General features: G+C 48.4%; 1 protein-coding gene and 1 long non-coding RNA gene across 3 annotated transcripts in view; one reads left to right on the top strand and one right to left on the bottom strand.

The window, feature by feature from the left end:
* Parva (parvin, alpha) overlaps nt 1-26,151 on the bottom strand; it is a 161,949-nt gene that overhangs the window by 3,665 nt on the left and 132,133 nt on the right. For both annotated transcript variants that reach the window (NM_020656.3, XM_087584913.1), the window contains 7 exon segments: nt 6,946-7,018; nt 8,040-8,141; nt 10,642-10,710; nt 11,197-11,258; nt 12,538-12,557; nt 14,848-14,906; nt 19,419-19,534. In NM_020656.3, coding sequence (NP_065707.3) covers nt 6,946-7,018; nt 8,040-8,141; nt 10,642-10,710; nt 11,197-11,258; nt 12,538-12,557; nt 14,848-14,906; nt 19,419-19,534 — 501 coding nt within the window.
* Nucleotides 962-22,500, top strand: LOC147996931 (uncharacterized). Its single transcript, XR_015652360.1, has 6 exons — nt 962-1,162; nt 2,903-2,959; nt 3,479-3,583; nt 3,928-4,075; nt 20,962-21,082; nt 21,788-22,500. It is a non-coding gene; the product is annotated as an uncharacterized LOC147996931 (long non-coding RNA).

Raw genomic sequence — 26,151 nt, 5'->3', positions numbered from 1 at the left:
GGGGGAGGGTGCAGGCACACAGGGCAGGGGAGGCTAGGAACTAACTTCCCTTTTCTTTGCACACTCTCCTCATCCATCCACTTCCCATTCAGCCTCCTTTCTGGCTGCCCCTCTACTCTCTGTAGGCACCTCCACTTTCTTCTCCTTGGTTTTTCCTCAGTGAGCCATTCTTTGAAGAACTAGAGTAAACAAAGGAAGGGAAATAAGGGATCCTGCTGTCCAGGAATGATCACAGAGGTCATAAGATAAGGAACAGCAAAGCCTTCCAAACAGAGTAACTATGAAAGGTGGGGTAGCAGGTGGCACTAGTGAGGGAGTCTGGACGCAGGCACCCTTAGAGAGGGAAGGTGGGTGGGGAGAGGACTGTGCTTTGGAAGGAAGGGCACCGGGCATGTGAGAAACTTGCATTCCTCCTGCCCTGACCTAGGTGGGGACTACACATCTGTTCCTGTGTCGTTTTAAAAATAAAATCAATATTTAAAAGCATGAGTGTGAAGGCCACATGAGGCATGCAACCTAAGACAATAGCTGATATGGGCTCCAAGACGGGAGGGATAGTACAAAGCCACTGGGGAGAAGGTGGAATTGTGGTTATGTGCTGGTTCACAGGTCCAAAGTTCCACCGAGAGAGGCAGAGTGGGGAGTCAGAGCCCCTAATGGGTTGTGTGGGGGTTCCCTTGGCTTTGAGGCTATTGTGGCTGTGGCTGCACCCCCAACAGTCACATGCAGTGAAGCCAGGACTCCAAGCATTAAATGGCTATAAACAGCCCTGAGCTGATGATTGCCTTAGAGTCCTCTCATCATGTCTGATTCAGGTATCCTGGTTGCAGACCAACCTGTTCTATTCCAGCTGTATCCAGATGCACACCTAAATCCCTTACTGATAGAGAATGGGCCACTAGGACATCTGGAGAGGCATGGAGCCCAATGCTTCCCTTTTTGGTTCCATTTCAGCCTTCATCTGAGGTCCTGGCTGGTGTCAGGGCTCCACCATGGTTCCCTGTTTGTGTGCTCCACTTGAGTCACCTTCTTCCTGATGCAGTTTTATGGCATCTGGGCTGATTCCTGTTCTCTCTACTCATGCAGGGCTATGAAGAGCTGGGCAAAGTGCTCACCGCGCAGTGAAGAGGCAGAAGCAGGGGGCTGTGGGTTACACACTGGGGTAAGCTCTGGAAAGGATTCTGGGAGTCTATCTTTTCTCTTCCTCCTCTTCTATCACCTATGTTTGTATATGTATCTGCATATTTGTACGTGTACCAGATGTGTGCAGGTACCCACAGAGGCCAGAAGAGGGCATCACATTCCCCTGGAGCTGACTTATACATGTTTGTGCTGCCTGCTGTGGTTGCTGGGAACCACACCCAGGACCTCTGGAAAAGCAGCAAGTGCTCTAAACTGCTCAGCTCAGTCTACACTTGCTAAAGCCAGGTGGGTTCTGAAATTGATAGGGAAAGCCAGTGTTCAACACGGGAGGATATTTGCACTGGCCATTTTATTTCAACTTAATGTCCACTAAAGTTTGATGTGCATCTCCACTGCCTCATGAGATCCCAGTGGTCAACTTCTCTGAACCAGTTTTCTTACTGGTAAAACTGGGCAACAAATTTATGAAGAATGCCTAGAACTCATTAAGGACACATTTAAGCAAACCTTGCTGTTCTCTCACCTTTGCTCATTAACAGAGCCATTACATACCGCTGTGTCCTGCACATACTACACAAAGGCAGGGGGCACCATTCACAGAGAAGCCCTGCTTCTTTAGGTGTCCTGAGTTGATTCTCCATTCCCATCGCCACTACCAGATATATGTAGAGATAAAGGGGTGACTGCTTAGCCTATGCTCTCACCATGGAAGCCAACTGCTGGCCATCCAGGCTAACGCAGGCAGATTAGCAGAGACTGGGCTATCTCAGCAGGGGGAAAGCTGTGGGTGCCTGGAAATACACAGACTCTTCATGCTATGTAAACAGAGTCCATCAAAGCCCTGTGTGAAAGAACTGTGAGATAAGGGACTCATACTCAGTGTGCCTGTGCGGGTTGGTCCAGGACCTCTCTCTGGGAACATACAGTCAGGGCTAAGGAGAACCAGGTCAGAGCCAAACAGCTCCAGGAGAAAACAGCCGTGGGCCTAGGCAAAGGGTTGCTCAGTTCCTTTTCCTTCTCCTGGGAACCAGGGACTCCACGTTTCCGAGAACCGTCCATGTTGAGGATATTATGGGCACATTATTGATGCTGCTGCTGCTGCTGCTGCTGCATTCATCTGTTTGTGTGCAGGATTGGAAACCAGAAAACTTTAGGGAGTTGGTTCTCTCGTTCCACCACATGGGTTCCTCAGGGAACTCAGTTGTCTGGCCTAGCAGCAAGGACCTTTGTCTGCTGAGTCATCTTGTCAATCCTATCCCTTTAAAATTTTACTTATTTATTTGTTTATTTATTTATTTGTTTTTCAAGACAGGGTTTCTTTGTTCAGCCTTGGCTATCCTGGAACTAGCTCTGTAGACCAGGCTAGCCTCCAAATCACAGAGATCCACCAGCCTCTGCCTCCTGAATGCTGGGATTAAAGGTGCCACCACCGCAGGCTTCCATGAGGTATCTCTTTGTGAATTTTTTACATAATGGTCAAATCAATGTAATTAGTATGCTTACCAATGGCCATTTCTTTGTGTTGAGAACTTTAAGAAATTGTCTCACTGACCCACTCCCCCCAAGCTTTTGATTTCTGCGAGACCACATCCTTTGGATTCTGCACATGGCAAAGATGGCATGATATTTGCCTTTTGCATCTGGCTTATTTCACTTAAGATCACGTCCTCCAAGCCTCCTGATGTTGTCACAAACAACAGTTCAGCCTTTTCATGGCTGAATAGTATTCCACTGTTCCTGTCTGCTTATCCTCTGACAGATACTTGGTGGTCCCATCTCCCGGCTGCTGTGCTGTGACTTCAGACGTAGTGAACAGGTACATGCGGGTGCATCTCTGACATGCTCAATTCATCTCCTTTGGATGATCCCAGTAGTGAGACTGCCACATGGCACAGAGGCTGCATTTATAACTGTCTGAAGACCACGCCCCGCTGTCTTCCATAGTGGTGATACTAATGGGCAATGACACCAACAACGTGCAAGGACTCTACCATGGTTCATCCTGGAGTTCTCTCCTTGCCTGTGGCCATGCATACCTGTGGATGGAGCTATGGGGCCGTGGGCTATGCTAACTTCCCCTTCCTGTTGTAACAAATAATCTCAGATCTGGTGGCCTATCGCACAGATTTGTCACCTCCCAGTTTTAGGTGTCAAAAGTCCCAAGTCTCTTGGGATGCAATCAAGGTGCTGATCTGGCTTATATGGCTCAGTGCAGAATGCTTCCGGCTTTTCCGTGCCATCCAGTCTGCCCACTGCCCTGGCTTACAGCCCACCTTCTAGTCAGCAACGGGCAGGAAAGCGGTTCTCACGCTCTGTCACTCTGACATTCTTGCAGCTTGTCAGGAAGGCTGTGATGATGCGGGGGCTCCTGGAATGGTCCGGAAGGATCTTCTCATCTCATGAACAACAGTTCAATGTCTGCCAAGTTCTTTTCGCCAAGGTAATGTGTATGGGTTAGAGAACAGGGTGGGGATTCTCACGCCCATGGTAGTTTGTTTGCCATGCCAGGTGTTAGCAATACCCAACAATGCCAAATGAAGACAGTTTTCCAACATGGCTGTGGCCATTCACTCTTAACCCCAGCAGTCTTCTGCCTCCATGCCTTTGTGATGATCTAAGTTTGAGGAAGCTCGGCACGCTGTACATAACCCAGGGCTATGAGGAAGGTGACAGGGGACATCCTTCACATCCTTGGCCACAGACCAAGTCCAGCCATGTTGAGCTGACCAGGGGAACTACCCTGCGTCAGCTGGTGCTCACCGCACAGCCTGTCCTATCTTGCAGACTCCCTGAGGTTTGCATATGTCTCCCCATCTGCTGGCTGTCCACAGCTTGATCCTGACTGCACTGGGCTTCTCCTGAGTCTCAACCTTTCTGGCACACTGGGATCTCATCCATACTCACCACTGAGTCCACTTGAGCGGTTGGAATGGTGAGGCTCGTGCATTTGAAGAGACATACCCCTCAATAACAAAACAACAGCCTGATATCAATATTCCCCACTCTCATTTCTCCTCTTTGATTTTCCTTCTCTCCATTCCCTTCCTCTCTTCCTTTCTTCTCTCACCTAACTGAGATATTAAACTGAGGTCCTAGATAAGTGATCCACCACTGAGCTACATCCCCAACTTTCATTTTATGTGTTAATTTGAGGCAGGCAGGCAGGCAGGCAGGCAGGCAGGCAGGCAGGCAGGCAGGCTCTCACTAAATTGCCCAGGTTTGCCTTGCTTGCTATGTAGCCCAGGCTGGCCTGGAATCACTCTCTAAATTCCAGGCAGGCCTTGAGCCCTGCAATCCTCCTACCTCAGCCTCTCATGTTCTGAGGATTTTAGCTGTGCACCCTTAGGCTGGTTCCTCACCCGGTATTTCAGCCACTCCATTGGCTGTGAATGATGCTCACCCTTAGCTTAAGCATGTTAGAGCACCGGGAAGCTCTGAGGCCTGGCAGCAGAAGACTGAGATGTAATGTGGGGGATTGCAGGGCTCTGAGGACTCCTGACCTCAGCCTCTTGCCAGGAGCAATGCCTCCATCAAGGTGTTCTGATCTGGAGACATTTTCAAGGAACGTGCAGTGCCTGCAGTGTAGACTAGGAAACCCCTCTTAGGAAGGAGCATGGAAGCCAGAGGGAACGCTGGGATCTGCTGCTCACAGAGTCCAGCCTCACAGAACACCACTTCAGCCCCCCTTTATGCCTGGAAATTTTCTGCATGGGCACGGTGCCCAAGGCAGCAACAAATAAGACACATGTGTTTTTCCACTGACACCGCTTGAGAAGTTTCAGATTAAGGGAGTCAATAATCACATTTGAAACCTCATCTATACACCAAAACAGTCCTAGAGAATGACAGTGGGAAAGTTCTCCCCACCCAGAGGGAAACAAAGGCCCAAACGCCAACATATCAGGACAAGCCTTTCCAGCCTGCAGGCTGGAAGTTTCCATGAAGCAGCTTAAGGAGCCAACCATAGAAAGCGAAGCTGGGGCTGGAGAGGTGGCTCAGCCATTAAAGGCTAGGCTCACAAGCCGGAGTACAAGAAAATGAAGCCAGTGCACTCCAAGGCAGGTGCTGGGGCTGCGGCATCCATAGGGGCATCAGGATGGAGAATCTGGCCTTGCCAGGGAGAGCGCTTCTGGGGAACACTGTCACTCTAGAGGTTCCCTCTTAGAGGTAGCATGGGACAAGGTGGGAATGACAGGGAACCAATCCTTGAGCTTTATCAACCACAGCTGAAAGTATCTGGGCTTGTAGGAGTCACACTAAGGTCCCTGTCCTTGGCTGAACCTGTGTTCGCTCCTTCATCCTGAGGTCTATCACAGCTCTTGCCAGACCTTCTGTTACATTCTGCCTGTCCTTGGGTCGATCACACTGTGTCTTACGTACCCAGCCACACAGCCTCCATTGTTCCCTGCTCCAACAACTCTCATGACTCTCATGCTATTTGGGCAACTAATGATGATTTCCTTCCTCTGGACAGCCTTAAGGACAGGGCTGCTCTTGTCTTTACTGTGTATGATGCGAAGGGTCCCAGGCTGCCCAGATGTAGGTACAGCATCTGGAAGGCAGGTCTTGGGTTGGAGGCGACAAAGCAACATGGTGTAGGAGCCACAACCTTTGCTTGCCCCCATGCCTTTTGGTGACCAGGAAGACACAAGCACAAGGCTCTGTGAATGGTCTTCTCGGAGTTCCAACTTGACAAACATTATTTGCAGCCCAGTGTCTTCTTGCCAGGACTGATTACATGCAAAATGGCAGCAAGTGGCACAAAGAGTGTGTACTAGGATAACGACTAACGGTGACATGCTCGCTCGCACCCTCAGATGCACACGTGCAGACAAGCATCCGCACTCCAGGCATGCCCGAGCATTCCCTTCTGTTTTGCTTTCCCCTGTCTCACACAGTCAGCCTTCTCTATCCCCGGGATCCACAGGCAGGGCTCCAGACAACAGTGTGTAGAAAATATTTTTAAGAAGTCTTCAGGGCTAGAGGCTCAGTGGTTATGAGTGGTTATTGCATAACCATGAGTACCTGAGTTCATGTCCACATCCCCAGCAATCTGCCAGTGCTGTTGCATGCTGTGGGAGGATTGCTGGGGCTTGCTGGTTGCCAGCCTCGCTGGGGAAAACAAACCAAAACAAACCCAAAGGTCCCAAGCTCAAGGAGAGACTCTGCCTCAAAGGAATAAGGTGGAAAGTGATAGAGGAGGACTTGCATTGTTCTGCTCTGGCTTCTGTGTGTATACAGGTACACACACACACACACACACACACACACACACCCATGCACACACACACCCATGCACACACACACTCACACACACATGCACACACACACACATACCCATGCACACACACACTCACGCACACACTCACACACACATGTGCACACACATACATGCACACATACTCAGAGACAGTGAGACAGAGAGAGACAAAGAAAGGGAAAGAGGGGGGAAGGAAAGGAGGAAGGAGAGGGAGAGAGAGGCAGAGATACAGAGAGAGACCGAGAGCCTCAATCTGTTCTGAACAGGTCAGATTTTCCCACCAGTCATTATTTCCTCACCAAAGTCATGTAACAACTATTTCCACAATACTCTCATGGCATTAGACATAATGAACAGTGCACCAGTGGCTGAACAAACGATGGAGAGTGTGCCTGGATTCTATACCCATACCAAACCAACTTACAGAAGGGACTTGAGTGTCCTTGGAGGGTTTTAGAACAAACTGCCCATATATATGGAGAGATTACCCCAAAAATGACTGTCCCACTCCACTGTCCCAAACTCAGGGAAGAGCAGAGTACCTTCTGGCCGAGGTTTAGGCTTTTCCAGCCCTCCATCTTGCATGAGTTCAAAGGCAAAGGAAACATTCAGGACCTGGCAAGACAGATACACTGGATATGTCATTGCATATCTTCTGGACCCAGGACCCAAGGATCTTATGATTCCAGGACCCTAGGATCTGTCCCAGAGAGCTTAGGAACGCTACACCATAGCTATGGGCCTGAGGCTGAGCCTGTTTCTGGCTAGAGAAATGTCCTGGTTGTGCTGAGAGTGGCCATGATGCTCTTAGCCAAATCTTCCTATCCCACTCCACCCCTGCCTCAGTTGTCAGGACTCCAAACGCAGGGGTAGCAGTGCATGCATTTGCCTGGGTCAGATGGCAAGGCATGTTCAAGGGGACCTCCACCTCGGGCCAAATGCCTTTCATCTAGTCAAGTAGGATAACAATGGCCCCTGAGGGCAGAATCAGGGCAGCCCAGAACAAAACAAAATCACCCAGTTCTTAAAAGGGCTGGAGATGTAGTTTAGCTCAATTTATAGCCATCCGACTTCTGTAATCTCGGTATTTAGGCAGCTAAGGCACGAGTACTGTACGGTCCAGGCTGGTCTGGACCTCTATATCAAATGGACCCCCTCCCCCAAATAGAAAAGAATCAGGGGTAGGAAAGATGACTCATCAATAAGAGGGACTGCGTTTTGTTCCTAGCACCCATGTGGCTCACAACTGCCAGCTCCAAGGGATTTAATGCCTTTTTCTATCCTCCACAGCACTTAAACATACAGGCACACAGATATAGACACATTGCAAAAAAAAAAAGAACCAGCCTGGCCACAGACCTCAGTGCTAGCTGGTTCAGGAACTACCTTTCCTGTCATCTCTGACAGAGACAGGTCTGGCTGTGTATCTAAGTTAGGGAGGCAGGGATAAACAAGGGGTGAGGAACAGTGTTCAGGATGCCCAGAGTCTCACATGCCAAGCCCAGCAGTTACTAGAGTGGCTTCATCTCCAACCAGCAAAGGCCTGGCCAGGAGGCTGCCTCCATCTTTTTCTAGACAGGCCCAGGACAGGTGGTCTGAACGCAGGCTATGGATTCCCAAGGCCTCTCGCCCTTACCTTCTGTTCAAAGCTGTCTGGGGTCAGGAAGAAGCTGTGCAGGGGTACAAAGTAGCCCTCCAGGAGCCCCATGAGCAGCACCAGGTAGACCCCATCTGCAAACTACACAGAGAGCCAGGTGTCAGCATGAACTTCCTTCATCAGTCTGGCATCAATCCACCCAAGGCCACCTCAGAGGGCAGGCTAATGGTGAGAGAGAGTCACAAGGGGCAAGTGGCTGGAGTAGGGGAGGGCTCCACTGGGGAGGCAATGTGGAAGCTGCCCTTGTGTCACCTAGCTTGGTCCTCAGCTTAATCTTGTGGAATAGACATCAAACCAATATACCCCACTTCACAGGGGAGAAAAGTGAGGTGCAGGGGGAAGGCTACCCTGCCTACTAGAAGGGACAACACTGTATGGAGCTATCGGGAGGAATGACAGATGATGGGCAAGGAGAGTGACGTAAGGCCCTTCAAGTAACTCTACTATTGGAATGGAGAACGTGGTGGCATCACCCAGGCCTGCCTTGTGTGTCCCTCCAGGCCTGGCTTCTGTGCCCGTTCCTCGTGATTCCAGAGGCAGCACAGTATGGCTGCCAGAAACGCAGGTTCTGACTCTAACCCTACTATTCAGCTCTGGGACTGCACTGTCTTTGCACTGTCTTTTTCTCACCTGTAAAGTGGGGGTGCAGAGGAGTCATGCATGTTCCACAGGGCTAGCACGAGGACTATATATAACATATATAAAGCACTTGAGGACCTGTTTGATATGTAGGTAGCACTTACTAAGCACTAGCCTTTGCTATCTGGAAAACAACAATGCAACAGAAATTCTTTCTGACCAAACAGAACTCTCTTAAGGACCATAGAAAGGGCCTTGAGGTCTGGACTAGGGTTGGGAAACTGAGCCCAAGGACCAGACTGTCGGGCTAAGAGCAGAGTGCTTTGTTCAAAGGAGACGAGCTGCATGTCCAGGGTGATCAGGGCAGTGATGGCCTGGAGTGAGTGGATTTTGGAAGGACTCAGTGTCCAAAGGTGCTTATCTGATATCCTAGCACCCCTTAGAGGATGCTGGACTACCGCATGTCTGTCGACCGCAGATGCTAGAAGTTGCAAATCACACTTCCTGCTGCTGCCCTACTAGGAGAATGAAGTGAACTAGTGTCTGGGTCTGGAGCCTCTTCATTCAACTTCCTAGAAGACAAAGAGGCCTCAAGCCCAGCTGGAACTAGGGTAGTCCTCCATACTCTTCTGGGCCACCTCAAGCAGGGGCGGCCTGTGCCTGGCATCCCATTCCACCCGCATGGGTCCTGGAGAGGGCAGCTCAGAGTCTCTGTGGAGATCAGAGCCCTCGGCAGTGAGGCAAGCAGCAAGGCTGGGTCTGGCTGTGGCTGGAGTGGTCGAACCTGTGGACAGATGCCAGAGTGGCAAGCAGCCTCCTCTCACACAGCAGCCCTGGCTCTGAGTCACGGGGAAGTTCCAGAGATCATTCTAGATGCTTTTCTAGCAATGTTTCAGATCGCCCCAGAGTTTGGACATACCGGAAGAGAGCTCTATAGACGACAGGAGGTGCTCACACTTGGGTGCAAGTCAGGCAGCTGTAGTTTACTTAGAATGAGAGAGGATGAGGGAGGTGGGGGTGTACAAATTATAGCTTAGTTATTAAGTACTAAGGTACAAATGGCTGTAGCAGATTCTACCTAGAGTCCAGCAGATACTGCCTTGGTAGTCTCTTTTACCACTACAGTGGGGCTAGTTAGACAAACGCCAGTAACAGTGTCTCCTAAGGAGTGCTGGCGTGGACAATGAGCAGTCTGGACAGCATGCCGATCATTTGATTGCTACTTTTCAAAATCACCAATGCCAGCCTAAAGGGAGGAGGGGCTTACGATGCTCTAACACTAGCTGAGGAGCAGTTGATGGCTGCTGGAGGGAGAACAGTTGGATTTCTTCTGAGGTGTGCCTCTGGTCCAGTGGATGGTCCTACACTCATGTGGACAGGGCCAGTTCTAACTGGACTCAGTAGGTTATTTATTTAAAAAAAAAGAAGAGGACATAATGTTGGGAGAAGGGTGGGGGTGTCTGGGAAGATCTGGGATGAGGGAGTCGGGGTAGATATGCTCTAAATATAGTATATACCTGGGTGAAATTATCAAAGAACGAGGCGACAACCAAACCCCACTGATGTCCTTCCAAGAACGTATGAGTGTTAAAGAGGGGTTGAGAGGATGGAACAGACATTTAAACACAGGGCAGGCGACAGGAGGGCGGTGACTGTTCTCTACCCATGACATAAACCCATTGCTCCAAATCAGCCAATATCACTTCATGAACCCCTCTAAACAGACGAGTATAAGGTACCAGTGCTAAGACTGCCTGCATCCAATCAGTGCACAGTGGTGCTCTAAGACTGTACTCGTTCAGAGGTGGAGAGAGAGAGCTTGGCCATGTGTTGTGTGTCACATACAGAGTAGTTTCCTGAAATGTTTCTAAAATCAGCTGCTGGTGGTGGTGGCACGGGGCAGGGTGAGGGATCCCCATCCAGCTCATCTCTCTGAGAAGAATACATCTCACATCTCATCCCTCCGCCTGGAAAACTTTGGGTCCCTGGAACTGTCACCGACCTGCGTCTCCAGTTCTGTGACCTCCAAGTTCAGTTTATTCAGGTGCTTGTTCACGAACGTGATGAGGGTCTGAAAGAGAAATGCAAAAGTACTAAGGTAGAGATCTCCACACGTGAAAGTGCTCTGGGGCCACAGGGAGAGACATGGCCTCTTGGTTAGGCAGCCCACGTGATATACAGGGTTTTGGCTGAAAGGGACAAGGAAACCCTGAGAGACAGGATGACAGGTGGAGTGTATGATTTGGGGTCAGTGGGGGCAGAAGGGGAATGAAGAAGAGGGCAAGAGACAAAAATGACCCCCTGGGTCCCTCTTGTTGATCCCTGTTTGGTATCACCTCCTGTCCCCAGGGAGAGGAAGGGTTCTGTGTGAGGGGCAGAGAAAGCTAGAGTCAGTGTGAGCAGGAGGATAGGGTAGGCATCCCACTGTGAGAAGATGGGCCCTGGATGACTAACCAGTGACAAAGAGAGGAAAAAGATGTCCAGGACACCCTACATGCAAGCTGGGATTTCCTCACGCACTGCAGGTCCCTGCTGCCCCTAGACAGCATAGACCTACCTTCTTCACCACATTGAGTTTGTCTGGTGCATGGTCAAACAGCGTGTCAAAGGCATCGCGTTCTGAAATAGAAACACACAGCATGCAGTAAAGCATGTAGTCCCCGAGTAGCTACCATGGGGCTCTCTGGCTGATTCTTACCAGAGCCCATGTCTGCGTGGCTATCAGATGACATATTTCTAAGCTGGCTGACCCGGGCTTGGTCCTTTCTTCTCACTTCCATCCCACCATATCCCAATGTAGGCATAGTTCTAGAGTGTTTCTGACATCTCTGGTCATTAGTCATCCAAATACCAAACGTTTTGGCTAATTTTCAAGACAGTTATCCTGGTAGAGGCAGAGGGGAAGGGGCAAGAGTCCAGTGCCTTCCAGGATAGAACAAGAGTCTCTCTCTGGGGTTCCAAGTCTGTCAACCCTTCTATGCCTCAGTTTCCTCTTCTACAAAACATTATCTGAAAGATAAGCTCTTCTCAGGTGCATGGTAGGTATGAAAGTCAACATTGTTCTCCCAGTGTAGTTTTTAGTTGAATAAAAATATTTCATGAGGTAAGCAAGTATGAGGTTGACAGAACATAGCCAAGCCATATTCCTGGCAGGGGATTTTCTTGATGTGGTGCCATATTCCCAGACCTAGGGGTGACCTGCATGAAGGCAGGGGTGGGGAATGTTTCCAGAAGCAAGCTGGCTTGGGCAGGGTCTGTGACCCAAAGCCAGTCCTTTTCCATTTGGACACTGATGGGCAAAACTAAGACTACTAGGAAGGTGTGCGTGCGTGCGTGCGTGCGTGTGTGTGTGTGTCTGTCTGTCTGTCTGTCTCAGTTTATGCGTATGGATGAGAGAGAGAGAGAGAGAGAGAGAGAGACAGAGAGAGAGAGACAGAGACAGAGGGAGAGAGAGAGAGAAAGAGAGAAAGAAAGAGAGAAAGGGAGGGACGGAGGGAGGGAGGGAGGAAGGGAGGGAGAGAAGAGAGAGAGAGAGAGAGGGAGAGAGAGAGAGAGAGAGAGAGAGAGAGAGAGAGAGAGAGAGAGAGAGAGAGAGAGATCTTTGACCCTTGAAGACTCTACAAACAAGTTCTGGGGGATGGGACTAAGAGCGAGCAAGCAGGAGGCTGTCTCTGAATGTTCAAACATCTCTTCTGAAACTTTCATGCCAGGCACAGGGTAAGTCTGCCCTGCGGGGGACGGATCTGTGCTGATGTGATGAGTGAGTGTTCTTCATGTCACTAAGGTGTCCCTCCCCATCTAGCCAGTCTGTCCCTAGTTGGGACAGACACACATTAGGCAACAGAACCAACTAGCTGCACCAAGGCCACAGAAGCCAGAGAAGCTCACAAGGACTCACCATGCCTTCCGGAAAGGGCCCTGGAAGAAAAGGAGAAAGAATTCACTTATATGGTAGGTTTAAGTTTGGGGTCAGCCTGGGCTACTTGAGACATTGTCTCCAAAACCAAACACATGTCTCCTAGAGAACACGTGGCTGGCCTTGGGATGGCACCCTTTCCTGTGAGAGCTGCACCTTCTCTAGTTGCTGCCAATCTGGCACTCGGTCCCATGTTGTCTCCCATTACTCTCCAGACTCTTATGCCATGTTCAGGAAGATTACTGGTGTTAATGCAAAAATCTACCACAGCAATGCCTAAATGCTCATTCTTCTCTGTATTTCAGAAAACACTAGAGTAGGGGCTTAAGACGTCTAGCCAGGAGATCTGAGCAACCTTTGAGAAGTTTCACTGTCCAGGTTCTGTGGCTGACTGACTGCAGGTCAGCTTTGTCTTGTTCCTGGTCATCCTGTGATGCCCCCAAATGACACTTGTCACTGTTCCAGGATAGTGTCTCCTGGATCAGACAGGAACTGGAACTTCACTCATCAGCAAAGAAACAGTCATGTTCTAAGAGCATAAGCACCAGAGTCGGGTCACAGGACACACCCATTTAGATACTGCGTGACTTCAGGCAAGCTCCTGAACCTCTCTGGTCTCTGGATCTTTTAATTTCTAAAATGAAAATAATGGGTGCTCTGAGCATTTAGATTTTATTATAATTTCTAGTGCACTGTGAATTTCCTAAATATTAAAACAAATGTTGCAGTTTGTATGTGTGTAAGCCAGAGACAACCTGCAGGAACTGGTTCTTCCCATCTACCATGTGGATCCTGGGGAATGAACTTGGGCTTGGGACCGAGTACCCTTGCCTGCTGAGCCATCTTGCTGGCCTCATCTTAGTACATTTCTGACTTTTTACAGATTTTAGAAGATGCTTAATTCACTTGCACACCTAACACCCACTAAATGGCCATTTGTGTGTGGTTTTTCTGATACAGAATGGTGAAGCTGTAGAAGCCAGCTAGATGGACTAGCCTTCCATTTCTTTCATTGCCCTGGGGTGGGGAACACCCCTGCTGCACCAGAATACAGAGAAGAGCTGCACAAACTGTGCTGGGTTGTCATTATGAAGACTTCACCCATGTTTCTGTGGCAGAGAAATGGGGACCTAATGCACAGCTGAAAAGACTCTTTTAGAAGTGTCCCCATGCCCCAAGTCCAGCAGTTTCTCCCAGGACACTCCCTTGTTCCGCCTGTTCTCTTTTCCAGATGAGACAGTGGGTACAAAGCATCATGGGATGGGAGATCCAGGTAGGACAGTGAAGCTGGACCTGAGATGGCTTTGCCACTTAACCCTCAAAGTCATGTGACTAGGATGGGACAGCTTCATGATGGAGTCTCCACAAGTCATACAACAGGCATAGTGGGAAGGAGCTTTTCTCTACCTCTACCCACTCCCAGGCCTTTTTGAAATCACTGTGGTTACCATAGCCACAGATCTGACTCACGTTGCTCTTGGTTGGAAAGCGCAACCAGAGTGGAGACCAGAGGCCCATGTCCAGTGTGTTGCGCTTTGGTTTTGAGACAGGGTCTCTCATTGTGCCTGGAGCTTGCTGATTTGGCTGGGCTGGTTGGCCTGTGAGTCCCCGGAGGCTCTTGTCCCTGTCTCCCTAGTGGTGGGATAACAGGTGCACACAGCTCTGTCTGGCCTTTACCTCAGATGCTGGGGATCTGAACTCAGGTCCTCAGGCATGTTTGTGTGGCAAGTGCTTTGTCAATGGGACCATCTCCCATATTCTATTTTCTCATCTTTAAAATTCTTTTTCTATTTTCTCATCTTTAAAATTCTAAAAAAACAAATAGGATAAACTAAACCAAACCAAACCCAAAACTCAAAAGACATCTGTGGAGTAAAGAGGGCTTTCCGGGTCATGGCACGTGACCAAATAAATCAGATTTAAGAAGGAAGGGGGGAAAAGTCATCGTTTTGAAGATTAACAATTCAGATTGGCCTCATGTCTACCACACGATGATTTCATGCTGGTTAGCTTTGGGCGGGGGGGGGGTGCTTTTTTCCTGGAGTGCCACAAAATTAGAAATTTTCAATCATGGCTAATTCTTCTCTCCCTGTTTCCCTACCAAGGCTGTACCTTAAGCAGCAAGAGGCATGTTTTTGAATGCACGGAAAAGGCTAAGCTATAATCATCGGCTGCAGCTTAATCCCTCCTGCAATCCCAATAAATGAAAGCTAAATATCAACAAATGGGCGAGTTTCAGAGAAACATCTGTGTTCCATTACAGACTTGCTGGCAACAATGGTGTTGACATACTCTGTGTTACCAGTTATTTCCTCTTGGATTTGCCGAGACTGAAGGATCCCTTCCCGTTTCTAAAATGGAGAAGAGAGGAGAACAAAACAGGTTTTAGCAACATAGACACATTGGTTGGTATTCCCGATGGGGAGAAGGTTATTGGCGCTTCATAAGGGCGTCACGAGATGAGAAGATTCGGGATGGGGAAATGCAGTGATTTGGGGGCGCCTGGCTGCATGAGCCATCATGGCGGAGTGCAAAGGGTGTTTAGTCCAAACAAGTAGGCTGATTCCTGGAGGGTGAAGCCTGCCTTTGTTGTCGGAAGTCAGCTGTTTGCCTAGGGCCGTGAGGCCCAGCAAACTGAATGGAAATGAAGGATGGGTGTGTTTGCCTCCAGCTGGGGGGGGGGTCTTGGGGCAGCCACTACAGCAGCAGCGGCTGGACAGAGGTGTGCAAGGCAGCCTGGAGAATCCGGAGGCATGAGGACTTTTAGTTTGGTTTGTATTTTACCCAGTAACCATGGAACTCTTTCAGTTCTCTGAATATTTTAAATTTATTCTTTGATAATTTCAACATGTGTACAACGTATCAGGAGCCTATCTACTCTTCCCCACCATCCTTGGACCCTCTCAATTCTTCCCACCCCAACCTTCATGTCTACGTAAATCCCACTGAGCCCCCATGTGTGCACATGCCTGTGAGGCTATCCATGGGAACATGGGTAATCTACCAGAGGTCATGGACCCCCTCAAAGAGAAAGGACTTCCCTTCTCTCAGCTGCCATCACTAGTCAGGAGCTCCTCAGTGAAGGTTGGAGTCTCATGAGGCCCCAAGTCTCAGTCAAGCTGAAATGCTGTCATGGGAGTCATTCGTGCAGGTGCAGGGGCCACATCTCTCTCTCTCTCTCTCTCTCTCTCTCTCTCTCTCTCTCTCTCTCTCTCTCTCTCTCCCATCTCCCCCTCTCCCTCTCTTCCCCCTCCTCCTCTTCCTCCCTTTCCTTCTTTTCTTCCTCTGTCTTTTCAAAGGCAGAGGCTCATGTAGTCCAGGTTGGCCCTCACTACTATGTGAACTTCCAGCTAGATGGTCAGACATACTTTTCAAGGACAGGAAACTCTGAGGAAGGCTAGACCTGGGGAAGAGGTCATTTTAGAAGGAAGTGGCTGCCATTAGCTTAGTTCCCCTGGGGAGGGTGGCTGGAGAGTTGAACATGGAAGCAATGAAGAAGCACAAGGGTTTCCGAGGGCCTTCTGATGGATGCCACAAGGGCTCACTACCAGGTTCCTCTAAGCCAGCATCAGACCCCTGCAGGACAGTCTGGGTGTCATATAAAGCCATCAGAGCAAAACCACTGTCCCAAAGCCAAAGCGAATGTTAAGAGGGGGGCCCTGAGCACACATTTAATCCCAGCACATTGGAGGCTAAGGCAGGGGGACTGAGTGTTTGGGTCCAGCCTGGATTATATATTGAAACCTTGCCTCAGAACAACCCCCTGCCCATCAAATAAAGAAGGGACCTCAGTTCAGGAGGACCAGCTGAACCATGACTTCTGGAGCCTCTGTCCCAAAGTTCCAGAAACAACAGCCACAGACACTATCGTCCTGACAGACTGGATAAGAGTCTCTGGATTAGAAGAGAAAGGGAAAATACAGGTGGAAGAGGAAGTGACAGGAAATGGATGTGGAAAAGGACAGGTTGTGGGGAAGAGAAATCAAGATTTGTTCAAAATTCAGTTTTGAAATATGAGGCTTGTCAAATTCTTGTCCTGGGAGGCCATGGTCAGACAGAAACTCCGACTTTCCAGTTCATACACCATAAAACACTTTTCTATAATGGGAAGGTTGTGGGTGTCATGGAGCCCTCACTGGTAGCCCTCAGAGTGCCTATCTCTGCTTCTGTCTGGGGGTGATGGCTCCTCAGCTTAGGGTCTCACTTTCTCTAGGTTTGCTTTCATTTTAAGCCACTATGTAGCTCAGGCTGACCTGGAATTTAGTCTCAAACTCACAGCAATCCTCCTGCCTTGGCCTCCTAGGTTGTGCACTTCTGCACCAGGTATTTTCTGTCAGTTCTGAATCCTGATTTTGAGCCAGTTCTCTTGATAAAGCTAATCACACTCTAACCCCTAACACACACATGCACATGTACACTGCACTTTTCCCATGCCCTCACCCTAACAAAAGTCCCTGCAGCAGAAATTAAACCCCAAACTGCTCTTGATGGCTGATAATTGAGCTCAAAATAAGGTCTGAGATGTGAGCTTGCAGGGACCACCATTTCAAAATAGCAGTCTCCCACCAGCTCTGTCGCTCAAATCTTTTTTTTTCTGCTTTGTCTCTAGTAAAGCAACAGGTAAGTTTTGTCATTTCTATTGGAGAGCTCTTTGTCTTACCTGGTCAGAAAGACAACTAAAATATTCAATAAACTGACAAAGCACTGGAAGGCATGGTAAGTCACAGGAGGAAGTAGTCATAGAAGACGTGAAAGGCCGGCTCACCCAGCAATATCTCTACCAGCAATGGAGGAGCCACGCCTGGACTGTATGACCGCATGTACGGTTGTGAAATAATTCAGGCTCCCAGTGCCTGTGCTAGCTGCTCACCAAAGTGCTCCTGCATCGACTGTAGAGCTTGGGTGATTTGTTTGTTTTTTTAACCTTTGCTAGAATGCTTTAGGTTTAGTGCAATCTAAGAAGAAGGGCTAGAAATCTCCCTTGTTTTCTACACCTAGATACTGTCTCATTTACAGTCTGCACCCTCAGCAGAGGGATACCCTGTTCACAACTGAGCTGACGTCACCGAGTCATCAGTCACCCCTGAGAGGCCACAGTTACTACTGCGGTGTGCTCTTGGCGTTGTGCCTTTTACAGCGTTGGACTGTGTCTCCCAGAGCAGTTTAACTGGCCTCGAAATCCCCTATGCCCCACCATCCATCATCCATCCCTCTCTTCCCCGTGGCAGCGTCTCAAAACACAAGATGAACTTGTGTGTTATTGGCTGATAGGGATAACAAAACAGAGATGGTCTGGGCTCCTTAAGAAGACACTTGTTCCAGGATGCTCTGGGCTGGCCACAAAATGTTGGGTACAAAGTACAATAAAGGCAGAGCTCAATGGCAAGGATTCTGAGTACCTGTCTATCAGCCACACTTAAGGGTCTGAACAGCACAGCTCAGCTCTGTCAAGGACAGCCCTCTGCCCTGTCTGTGTCATCTCGTCTCCCCGAAGGCAGCACCAACGCACCCTATTCCTATTACAGCCGGATGCTGCTTTGCAGAGATGAGTGGGTCGGTGTGGAAGAAGGACTTTCTCATTAGGGCAGGAGTGACCTGTTGCTTGGGAGAACCATTGTTGAATGTTCCCCTCCAGTTACTGTCTGACCCGAAAGCTCAGCTCAAAGCCCTTTTGTCCTGTAAACAGGCCTGACCTGATCTGGCACAGTTAACCAGACCAAAAGCTTTCTCTCACTGAGGGTGGAGCTGCCTCCCGTTGTCTGTTGAAGAAGTCTGGATGCCTGGGGGGCTTGTGTGCACCCAGAACACACCCTTTTGGTGCATGTTTATATGGAAAAGCAAAGAACACCAGAGACAGACAAGCAGACGATGACCTTTTGTTTAAGTGGGCACTTTTTCTTTAAAAGTGCATTTGAGTATTTAACTGGGTCAGAAGCAGAGAAAGCTAGCCATGGGGAGAGAGATCCCACTCTCACTGTGGAAATTATGTGGCCATATGTGAATGAAGGCTCCATCCAACAGTCCGCACTTGAGGTCCTAGTTGGGCTTTGCTGGGGGACTGAGAAGCAGCAGCAAAGGGCACAAACATGCATGCACACATGCACACCCTTGAACACACAGTGCTCCCTCCCTGTATATGAACGTATACACATACATACACACATACTTTTACCCACCTCCACATGCTTGAACACATACATTCCCTTACACACACTCCCTTTCACATGTATACATTTACTCACACACACAATTAAACACACACACAATTAAACACATACACACATATTCTCACTCACTGATACATACACAAACACACACACATGCTTGAACACACTCTTCACATGCACACACATAATGGTTGAACACTTAACTATCTCACATGCACACACCCAATTGAACACACACTTCACACACACTCCACGCACGCACGCACACACACACACACACATTCTAGAATATTCATTCCTTCACACACAATGCTTGTATGGCACTTGACTAGAACCATGATTTTCCAAGGCTTGCCGAGAGTGTGCATGGCACATACAAACATCTTTCTTCATGCTCAACTCTACATACCTCACGGACATATACACTATAAACTTTCAACTATATGTTGCACAGAGACTCTTCCAGCAGGTCCAGACACACACCTCACAGAGATACACTACACACAAGCACACACCCTTTCATTCTTTTCACACTTACTGAGAGTAAGGCAGCAGGTGCTGGATGCCTCCCAACACATAGCACAATCAAGTTCACTTAGCCTTCACCCAGCTGTCCTCGTAAGCATCTACCCAACATGCTTTGGTTCTTGCTGAACTCAGCCTCCATGACTTACATGTATATAGCATGCATCTTACCTGGACCACAACCACTTGGATGGAAACATGGTCTGGGAGTCGGATTGGTGCCCGGAAATACTGAGACAGGGCAACCAGCAGGTGGAGGATGGCAACCAGGTTCTTGGCATGAACAGCTGAAATGCAAGATCAGAGAATGAAAGTCTCCGAACTCTAGGCAGGGCAGAATACTGAGGTATCTATTGAGATTACAGCAGTACCCTCCTCAGCGCCTCCTTGTTGCACCCTAAGCCTCGGAGAATCCCTCAAGCACCACCTGCTCCCTCTACCCCCAACCCTCTCAACTTATGGCCATGCTCCATAGCTTCCTTCTTGGGTGCTATGATTGGTTGATTTCCAACAGAGCATCTCTACTCCACTTGAGGTTTCCCAGGACCAGCTCAGAGAGAGAGAGAGAGAGAGAGAGAGAGAGAGAGAGAGAGAGAGAGCGCTTTCTCTACCCAGGCCCCTGTTCTCATCTGCACCCTCTCCCTCCTACCTGACAGGGAACAGAACACTGGATTGTCACCATATCCCATGTCAAAGGCTGTTCACAAACCTTTCTTTAATCAAGAGATACCAAGTCAGAAGCTCTGAATCTCTTCCTCTGTCCAGAGTCAACTTCTCTGAAGAACCAAGAGAACCACCCCAAAAGTTTGGCTGTCCACGCCTTCTAAGGCGGGTATAGGCTATGTTCCCAAGCAAACCCTTCCACAGTTGCCACACCCTGTGTCCATACTAAACCATTTATGCTGCTGAAGGCCAGGCCCTTCTGGTTGTAGCTTTCTCAGTAGATGGGCTACACACTGACTCGCAGTTAGGTAGACTTGAACTTGACTTTGTTACCTGTTTAATGGTTATGGTCTTGGGCAGGGGCTCCTCTGACCACTGAGCTTTTACCATCTTGAATGACAGTTCCCAGGTGGGCATATACAGTGTAAAGACTTCCAATATTAACAAAGGCAGAGTCCCCAGGACACTGCAGGTGGCCAGGAATGACTGGAATTTTTTATTATAACTTATGAGAAAGTCCCTGGCACAGAGGCAATCAGGGCATGCCAACCCCTCTCCTCTTCCTGTTTCATAACAGGGCAGACTCTTCAGGTTCTTTGGCTGCCTGGTTGGTCCTACTAGCTGCATAGCTCTTCATTACAGGGACATATAAGGGGAAATCCAGAGTACCACATGTGTCTGTCAACCACATAGGGCTGCCAGGGTGTCATTTGTCTTCCCTGGGTCAAAGTCTGCTTTAGAAGTTTTGAGAAGCCACACCGAAAGGAAATGATTCAGACTGTCCCTTGACATCGTTAGCGCTGTCCCTCATCAGGGCTGTTCCACAGGCAGCGTCTCCTCATGGCCAGTGGTGGCTCAACATGACCCCAGGCAGCACACCTGGCTTTCCAGAAGATTCAGGTCTGGAAAGCACTGTGCACTGACTCTGACCTTCAGTGACAGCCTTCAAAATGGCTTGTGGTTGGGACTGGGCCACTGACAAGGCACTGTCGTGAAGACAGAGCCAAACCAGGGTTTGCTCTTCCAGTCATGGTTGTTCTGTCCTCCCCAGACTGGATCCTGGAAGCTGTAAGCACGCTTGAAGCCCCTCTTGCTTTCAGTGACAAACTCAATGTTGGAAACATTCAAGTCAGCCAAGTCCTTGTTGCCTGGTGTTCCTGTATATCATTTTGGTAAGTGACATCCGAGGTATCAGACAGATGTCAGATATTTTTAACAAGTGCTGTGTCCTCCGGGGAATCTTTTTCAAGAGAGATAATGCCATGTAGACACACAGAATGTGGACAAGGATGCTAGCCTCTGTGTCACACATCAGCAGCAAAAGCAAGTACCCTGGGAAATGGTCACACCCAGGAGGAGCGTGGCTTAGGTCTGGGACCTCCAAGCTTGCTTTTGCTGCTGAGAGACAACAAAACCATGCAGTTCTTACCATGTAGTTCTTGTGGGTCCAGAACATTCTACATAGTCCAACCTGGCCTTGACACTACTATCTTAGGCTCCTGAAACATTTTTTTAAAAACAAACAAACAAACTCATTTCAATTTTTTCCTTGATTAATTGTATGGGGGGGGGTGCATGGCATGCACATGGAGATCAGGGAAAACATTTCCAGTTGAATATGGCCTTTTACCATGTGGTAGATTCTGGGGATTGAGCTTCGGTTGTTAAGTTTGGTGGCAGAAACCTTTACCTGTTGAGCCATTTCACTGGCCCCTGAGGCTATTTTTTATTTTTACCCCTGTCCCCTCTCTCCTTCCTAAGCAGAGAAACCCTATAGTATAAAAGCCGATAGCAGAAATCATAAAAAAGGAAGACAGGAAAATGAAGACCCTTAAGTCTCAACTGTGGCCCATCCATTTCTGTTTCTTTTCTTCCAGCTGCGTCTGCGTTTCTCCTTCTAATCCTGAGCCTGGACCAAGCACATGCATCAACCACAGTCTTTCAAGACAATGTCAGCTAAGTAGTAACATGAATTAATTAAAGGGAAACGCCACAGACACAAGACAAGACCATAAGCCATGCACACCTGGACGCACGTACATGCAGGTGTCTATACACATACACACGTGTACAAACGTGTACTCGTGATCAGCACTTGAAAAGGATTATAAAACTGTTTCCGGTTCTGAGATGAAATCCTGAGCTCCGTCATTCTGTCTTGACGAAGACAGGAACTTCCTTGTCCAGTGTCTCCACACCATGGATGCAACTCCTCTGGTAGTCACCTGGTACACATCAAGTGTTGGGCAGGCTCAGTAGCACCCTGACTGTGTTGCTATCTTTAATGATGGCCCCAGGGCATGAGAACAATGAGGCTGGCAATGCATCGATGGTGAAGTGGAGGCCTGAAGGGCTGCCTTTAAGTTAAAGGAAGAGAACTCAATAATAGAGAAAAACCTGAGCACGGAGACTCCGATATCTACACCAATAATGCATATTCTATTTAATTATGAAAAACAATATTCATGGTAGTTTAAAAATTAGATTTATTTACTCCATGTATGTGGATGCTTTGCCTGTCTGTCTGTGCACAATGTATGTGCCTAGAGACCACAGGAGGGTGTCAGATTTCCTGTTGCTGGGGTTATGAGATGTCATGTGGATGCTGAGAACTGAACCCGGTTCTCTAAAAGAGCAGCTCTTAACTGCCAGAACCATCTCTCAAGTTCTTCATGTTAATTTTGTTGTTACACTTTAAAGGAACAGGCGTGGTGGTCATTGTGTGTGATAAATGTGTTGTTAGGCTAGGAAAGGTATCAATTGCAGGGACGTAAAAAGAAATCTGCAGACCAATAGTAAAGCGTACAACACTAGGAAATAAACCCACATGACTACAGTCACCTGGTTTTCAACAGGGATGTAAAAGCATATACTGGAGGAAAAAATGCCTCTTTAACAAAGGGGCTGGGAAAGGCAAATCACCAACCCTTTGTAAAAGAATGAAACTAGACCTGTATCTCTCACCTTTGAATAACAATCAGTCCAAAACGATCGAAGATCTTAAGGTGGGACCTGAGAAGTTGAAGCTGCTAGAAGAAAACCCAAGTAAAAGACTTCTATTCAGGCATACATGAAGACTTCCCACAAGGAACCCAAATGGCTTAGGAAATGACCCCATGAACTAAAAAATGGGACTGCAGGAAATTAATAAAATGTCTGCAGAGCAGAGGAAATAATCTATCAGGGTGAGGAGATGGGCTACAGAATGGGAGAAAACCTTGTTAGATCCTATGCCACAAGATGGGGTAGCATCTATAAAGAATCTTAAAATATTAAACATCATCCTACCCTCCAAACCATCCAATCAGTGAGCGGGTAAACACACTGAATAGACAACCACCGCTCTACCCGCTAAACCATCTGATCAATTGATGGGTAAATTTGTATTCAAGAGAAATACAAATGGAATATATATATATATATATATATATATATATATATATATATATATATATATATATATATATGAATGAATGGAAAGGTGTTCAACTCCCTTAACTATGAGGGCAACACAAATTAGAAGCATTGTAAGATTCTATCCAGTTAGAATGACTACCACCAGGAGAATGAATCCCAGGGAGGCTACGGGGAATGAGGAAGCCTCATTCACACTGGTGCGAGTGTACACTGGTAGGGCCACTATAGGAATAAGCATGGTGGTTCCTCAAAAAACCAAAACCAGAACTACCATATGTGGCAGCTAGATCACTCCTGGGTGTATCCCAGAGCCTACGCCGACAGGCCATGAAGACACTTGACATCCATGTTTACAGCTGTGCTACTCACAGTACTCAGGAAGTGGGAACCGGCCTTGATGTCCATCAGCAGATGAATAGACACAGTGTAAGTATACAATGGTACAGTGTAATTTGGCTCTAGAGAAAAATGAAGCTATGACGTTTGCAGGCAAATGAAGAAAACTGGAGATCAAGAAGTGGAATAAGCGATGGCTCTGTGTCTGTGTGTGTACACGTGTGTGCGCATGCATGCATGTGAGGTGGGGAGGAGGACGAGATCTTAAAGGACAGGGGAAAAAGGAGGGAATGGGACACATGTGATATGAAAACAGAATGAGGTTCTATCTGGAGTCAGGAAGGAGTTGAGCAAGAAAGGGGCAGGAAGGTGGGAGAGGAGGAGTTAGAGCAAAGTAAGTGACACACAGGTATGAAAGGGCACAGCGTCATACCTCCATACTTTGTGTGCTAACTTAAAATAGTGAAAAAGATGGAAACGCTATTCAACTCGTGTGTCTGTGTCCACGCACTGTCTGCAGCTACCCACAGTGCAGGCATTCCCTGTGTATTCATATGTGAGCAAATAAAAAGCATGTTCTAGACGCTCTTTACCACACACACTGACACACAGACAGAAGGACACACACCTTGCAGTAATACTCCAACACTTTCAGGGCCCATCTCTAGGCAGGCAGCGTATAGAGCCCTCATACACAGGCTCAGTACACAGCCTGGCTCTGCAGCTGGCTCTCGGAAACAGATTCCTGGCTCCACTGTTTGTCACTCTGTAAGCAGGACAGCAGTGCTCCTTCAGGGGACATCAAGTGTACCAGTCACCCTTCCTTGTTCTGGGGCAGTGATAGCGAAGACGCTACAATCTCTGACCCTGGTATGACTTCCAGAGTCAAACCTTCTCTGTGCCTTCATTTTCCCATTTGGGAGACAGGGGTAATGAAAAGGATAACCTGAGCTGGGTGGGTGGGTGCTGCAAGGATCAAAATGGACATTAATATTTACATGTGCTTTTATACACTGGCGTTTTCTAAATTTTCAATAATAAAAAAATACGGTTTGTGAACAGAAAAGAAAGAAATCTCTGAAGTGCTTAGTAACTCAGCAGCTTGTCCCTGTCACCCTTGTCCTGAGCATAAAACCATGTCCCCAAATGCACAGCCAGGCCTGATTAGAGAGAAAGGAGAGAGCTTCCCCCCTGTGAGTTGTGCTTGCTCTGTTCCTTCTAGAACACACTGCTTCTTCTTGTAAACAAGCTTCAGCTCTTCTTGATACCCCGAGGCATCACAGGGAGCAGCAGCCAAGAGAATAATTATCTCTTCTGACCCACGAATCCATCTCCATTATGGAGAGCTAGCCAGGGAGAGTAATTCACAAGAAGTAAACAGAGAGGCAGCAAAAATATCCAACTAAACCCATCTGATATTAGCAACCGGCTTGCAAAGCAAGTGTGTGTGTGCGTGCGTGCGTGTGTGTGTGTGAGTGTGTGTGCGTGTGTGCGTGCATGTGTGCGTGTGTGTGTGCACGTGTGTGTGTGTGTGTGTGTGTGTGTGTGTGCGTGCGCGCGCGCATATGTGGTGTATATGTGTGAGGCCAGAGGTCAATATCAGGTGGTCAAGTGTCTTCCTCAAGGCTCCATCCGCTCTCACTGAACCTGGAGTCTCTCAGCCAGGGTTGGCCAGAGAACTCCGGAGCTCTCCTGTCTCTGCCTCATCAGCGCTGAAATTACAGGTAAGTGGCACTACTCTGAGCTTTTAATTTTTTTTTTAAATATGGGTGCTGGGGCTCAATCCAAGGCTTGTGAGGTGAACACTTTACCCAGTAAGTCATATGCCCAGCCTCATGTGTCCTTTTTTTGAACACTATTTCCCAGGGGCACCGGGAAATAGGGCTCCTTAGCAGGGCAGCTTCTGGGGCCTAAAGCCAGGTCCTGCCCTCAACCCTCAGGTGACTTTGGCTAAGCAGAGAATGCCTTGTTCCCAGCTTATCACACTGTTCTATGCCAGCAATGGTTTAATTATGCTGAAGAAGGTACTGGGTGTTTTGGCTCCAATGTCAGATGTTGGAAACGAGGACAGGAGACAGCTCCTGGCAGCTATGAGGTCACTGTGGTAGGGGCGGGCACCCTAATACTTAGATCCAAACCGTGTCTAACCATTTTGCTTGCCCTGTAAAAATCTGCATTTGTTTCTTTACAAAGAGAAAAGTCAGAAAACTCCCTGACTAGGGATTGGCTGTCATTGCTGGTGTCATGTGACCCACTGACTTACTGTTGAATCTAAGTTCGCGTTAGTATTAGATGCCAAGGCACACTCTTGAGGCAGCAGAAGGACGAATGCTCTTGGGGCTGGGGAGATAACGCAGAGGTACAGAGCACTAGTCGTTCTTCCGGAAGACTGAGGTTTGATTTCCACTGCCCACACAGCAGCTCACAACTGTTTGTGAGCTCCAGTCCTAGGGGATCTGACACCTCCTTTTAGCCTTTGTGGGCTGGG

Source organism: Rattus norvegicus, chromosome 1, assembly GCF_021556685.1.
Source record: "Rattus norvegicus strain SHRSP/BbbUtx chromosome 1, alternate assembly SHRSP_T2T, whole genome shotgun sequence".
Lineage (NCBI taxonomy): Eukaryota > Metazoa > Chordata > Mammalia > Rodentia > Muridae > Rattus > Rattus norvegicus.
This window is presented reverse-complemented; position numbering and strand designations above follow the sequence as displayed.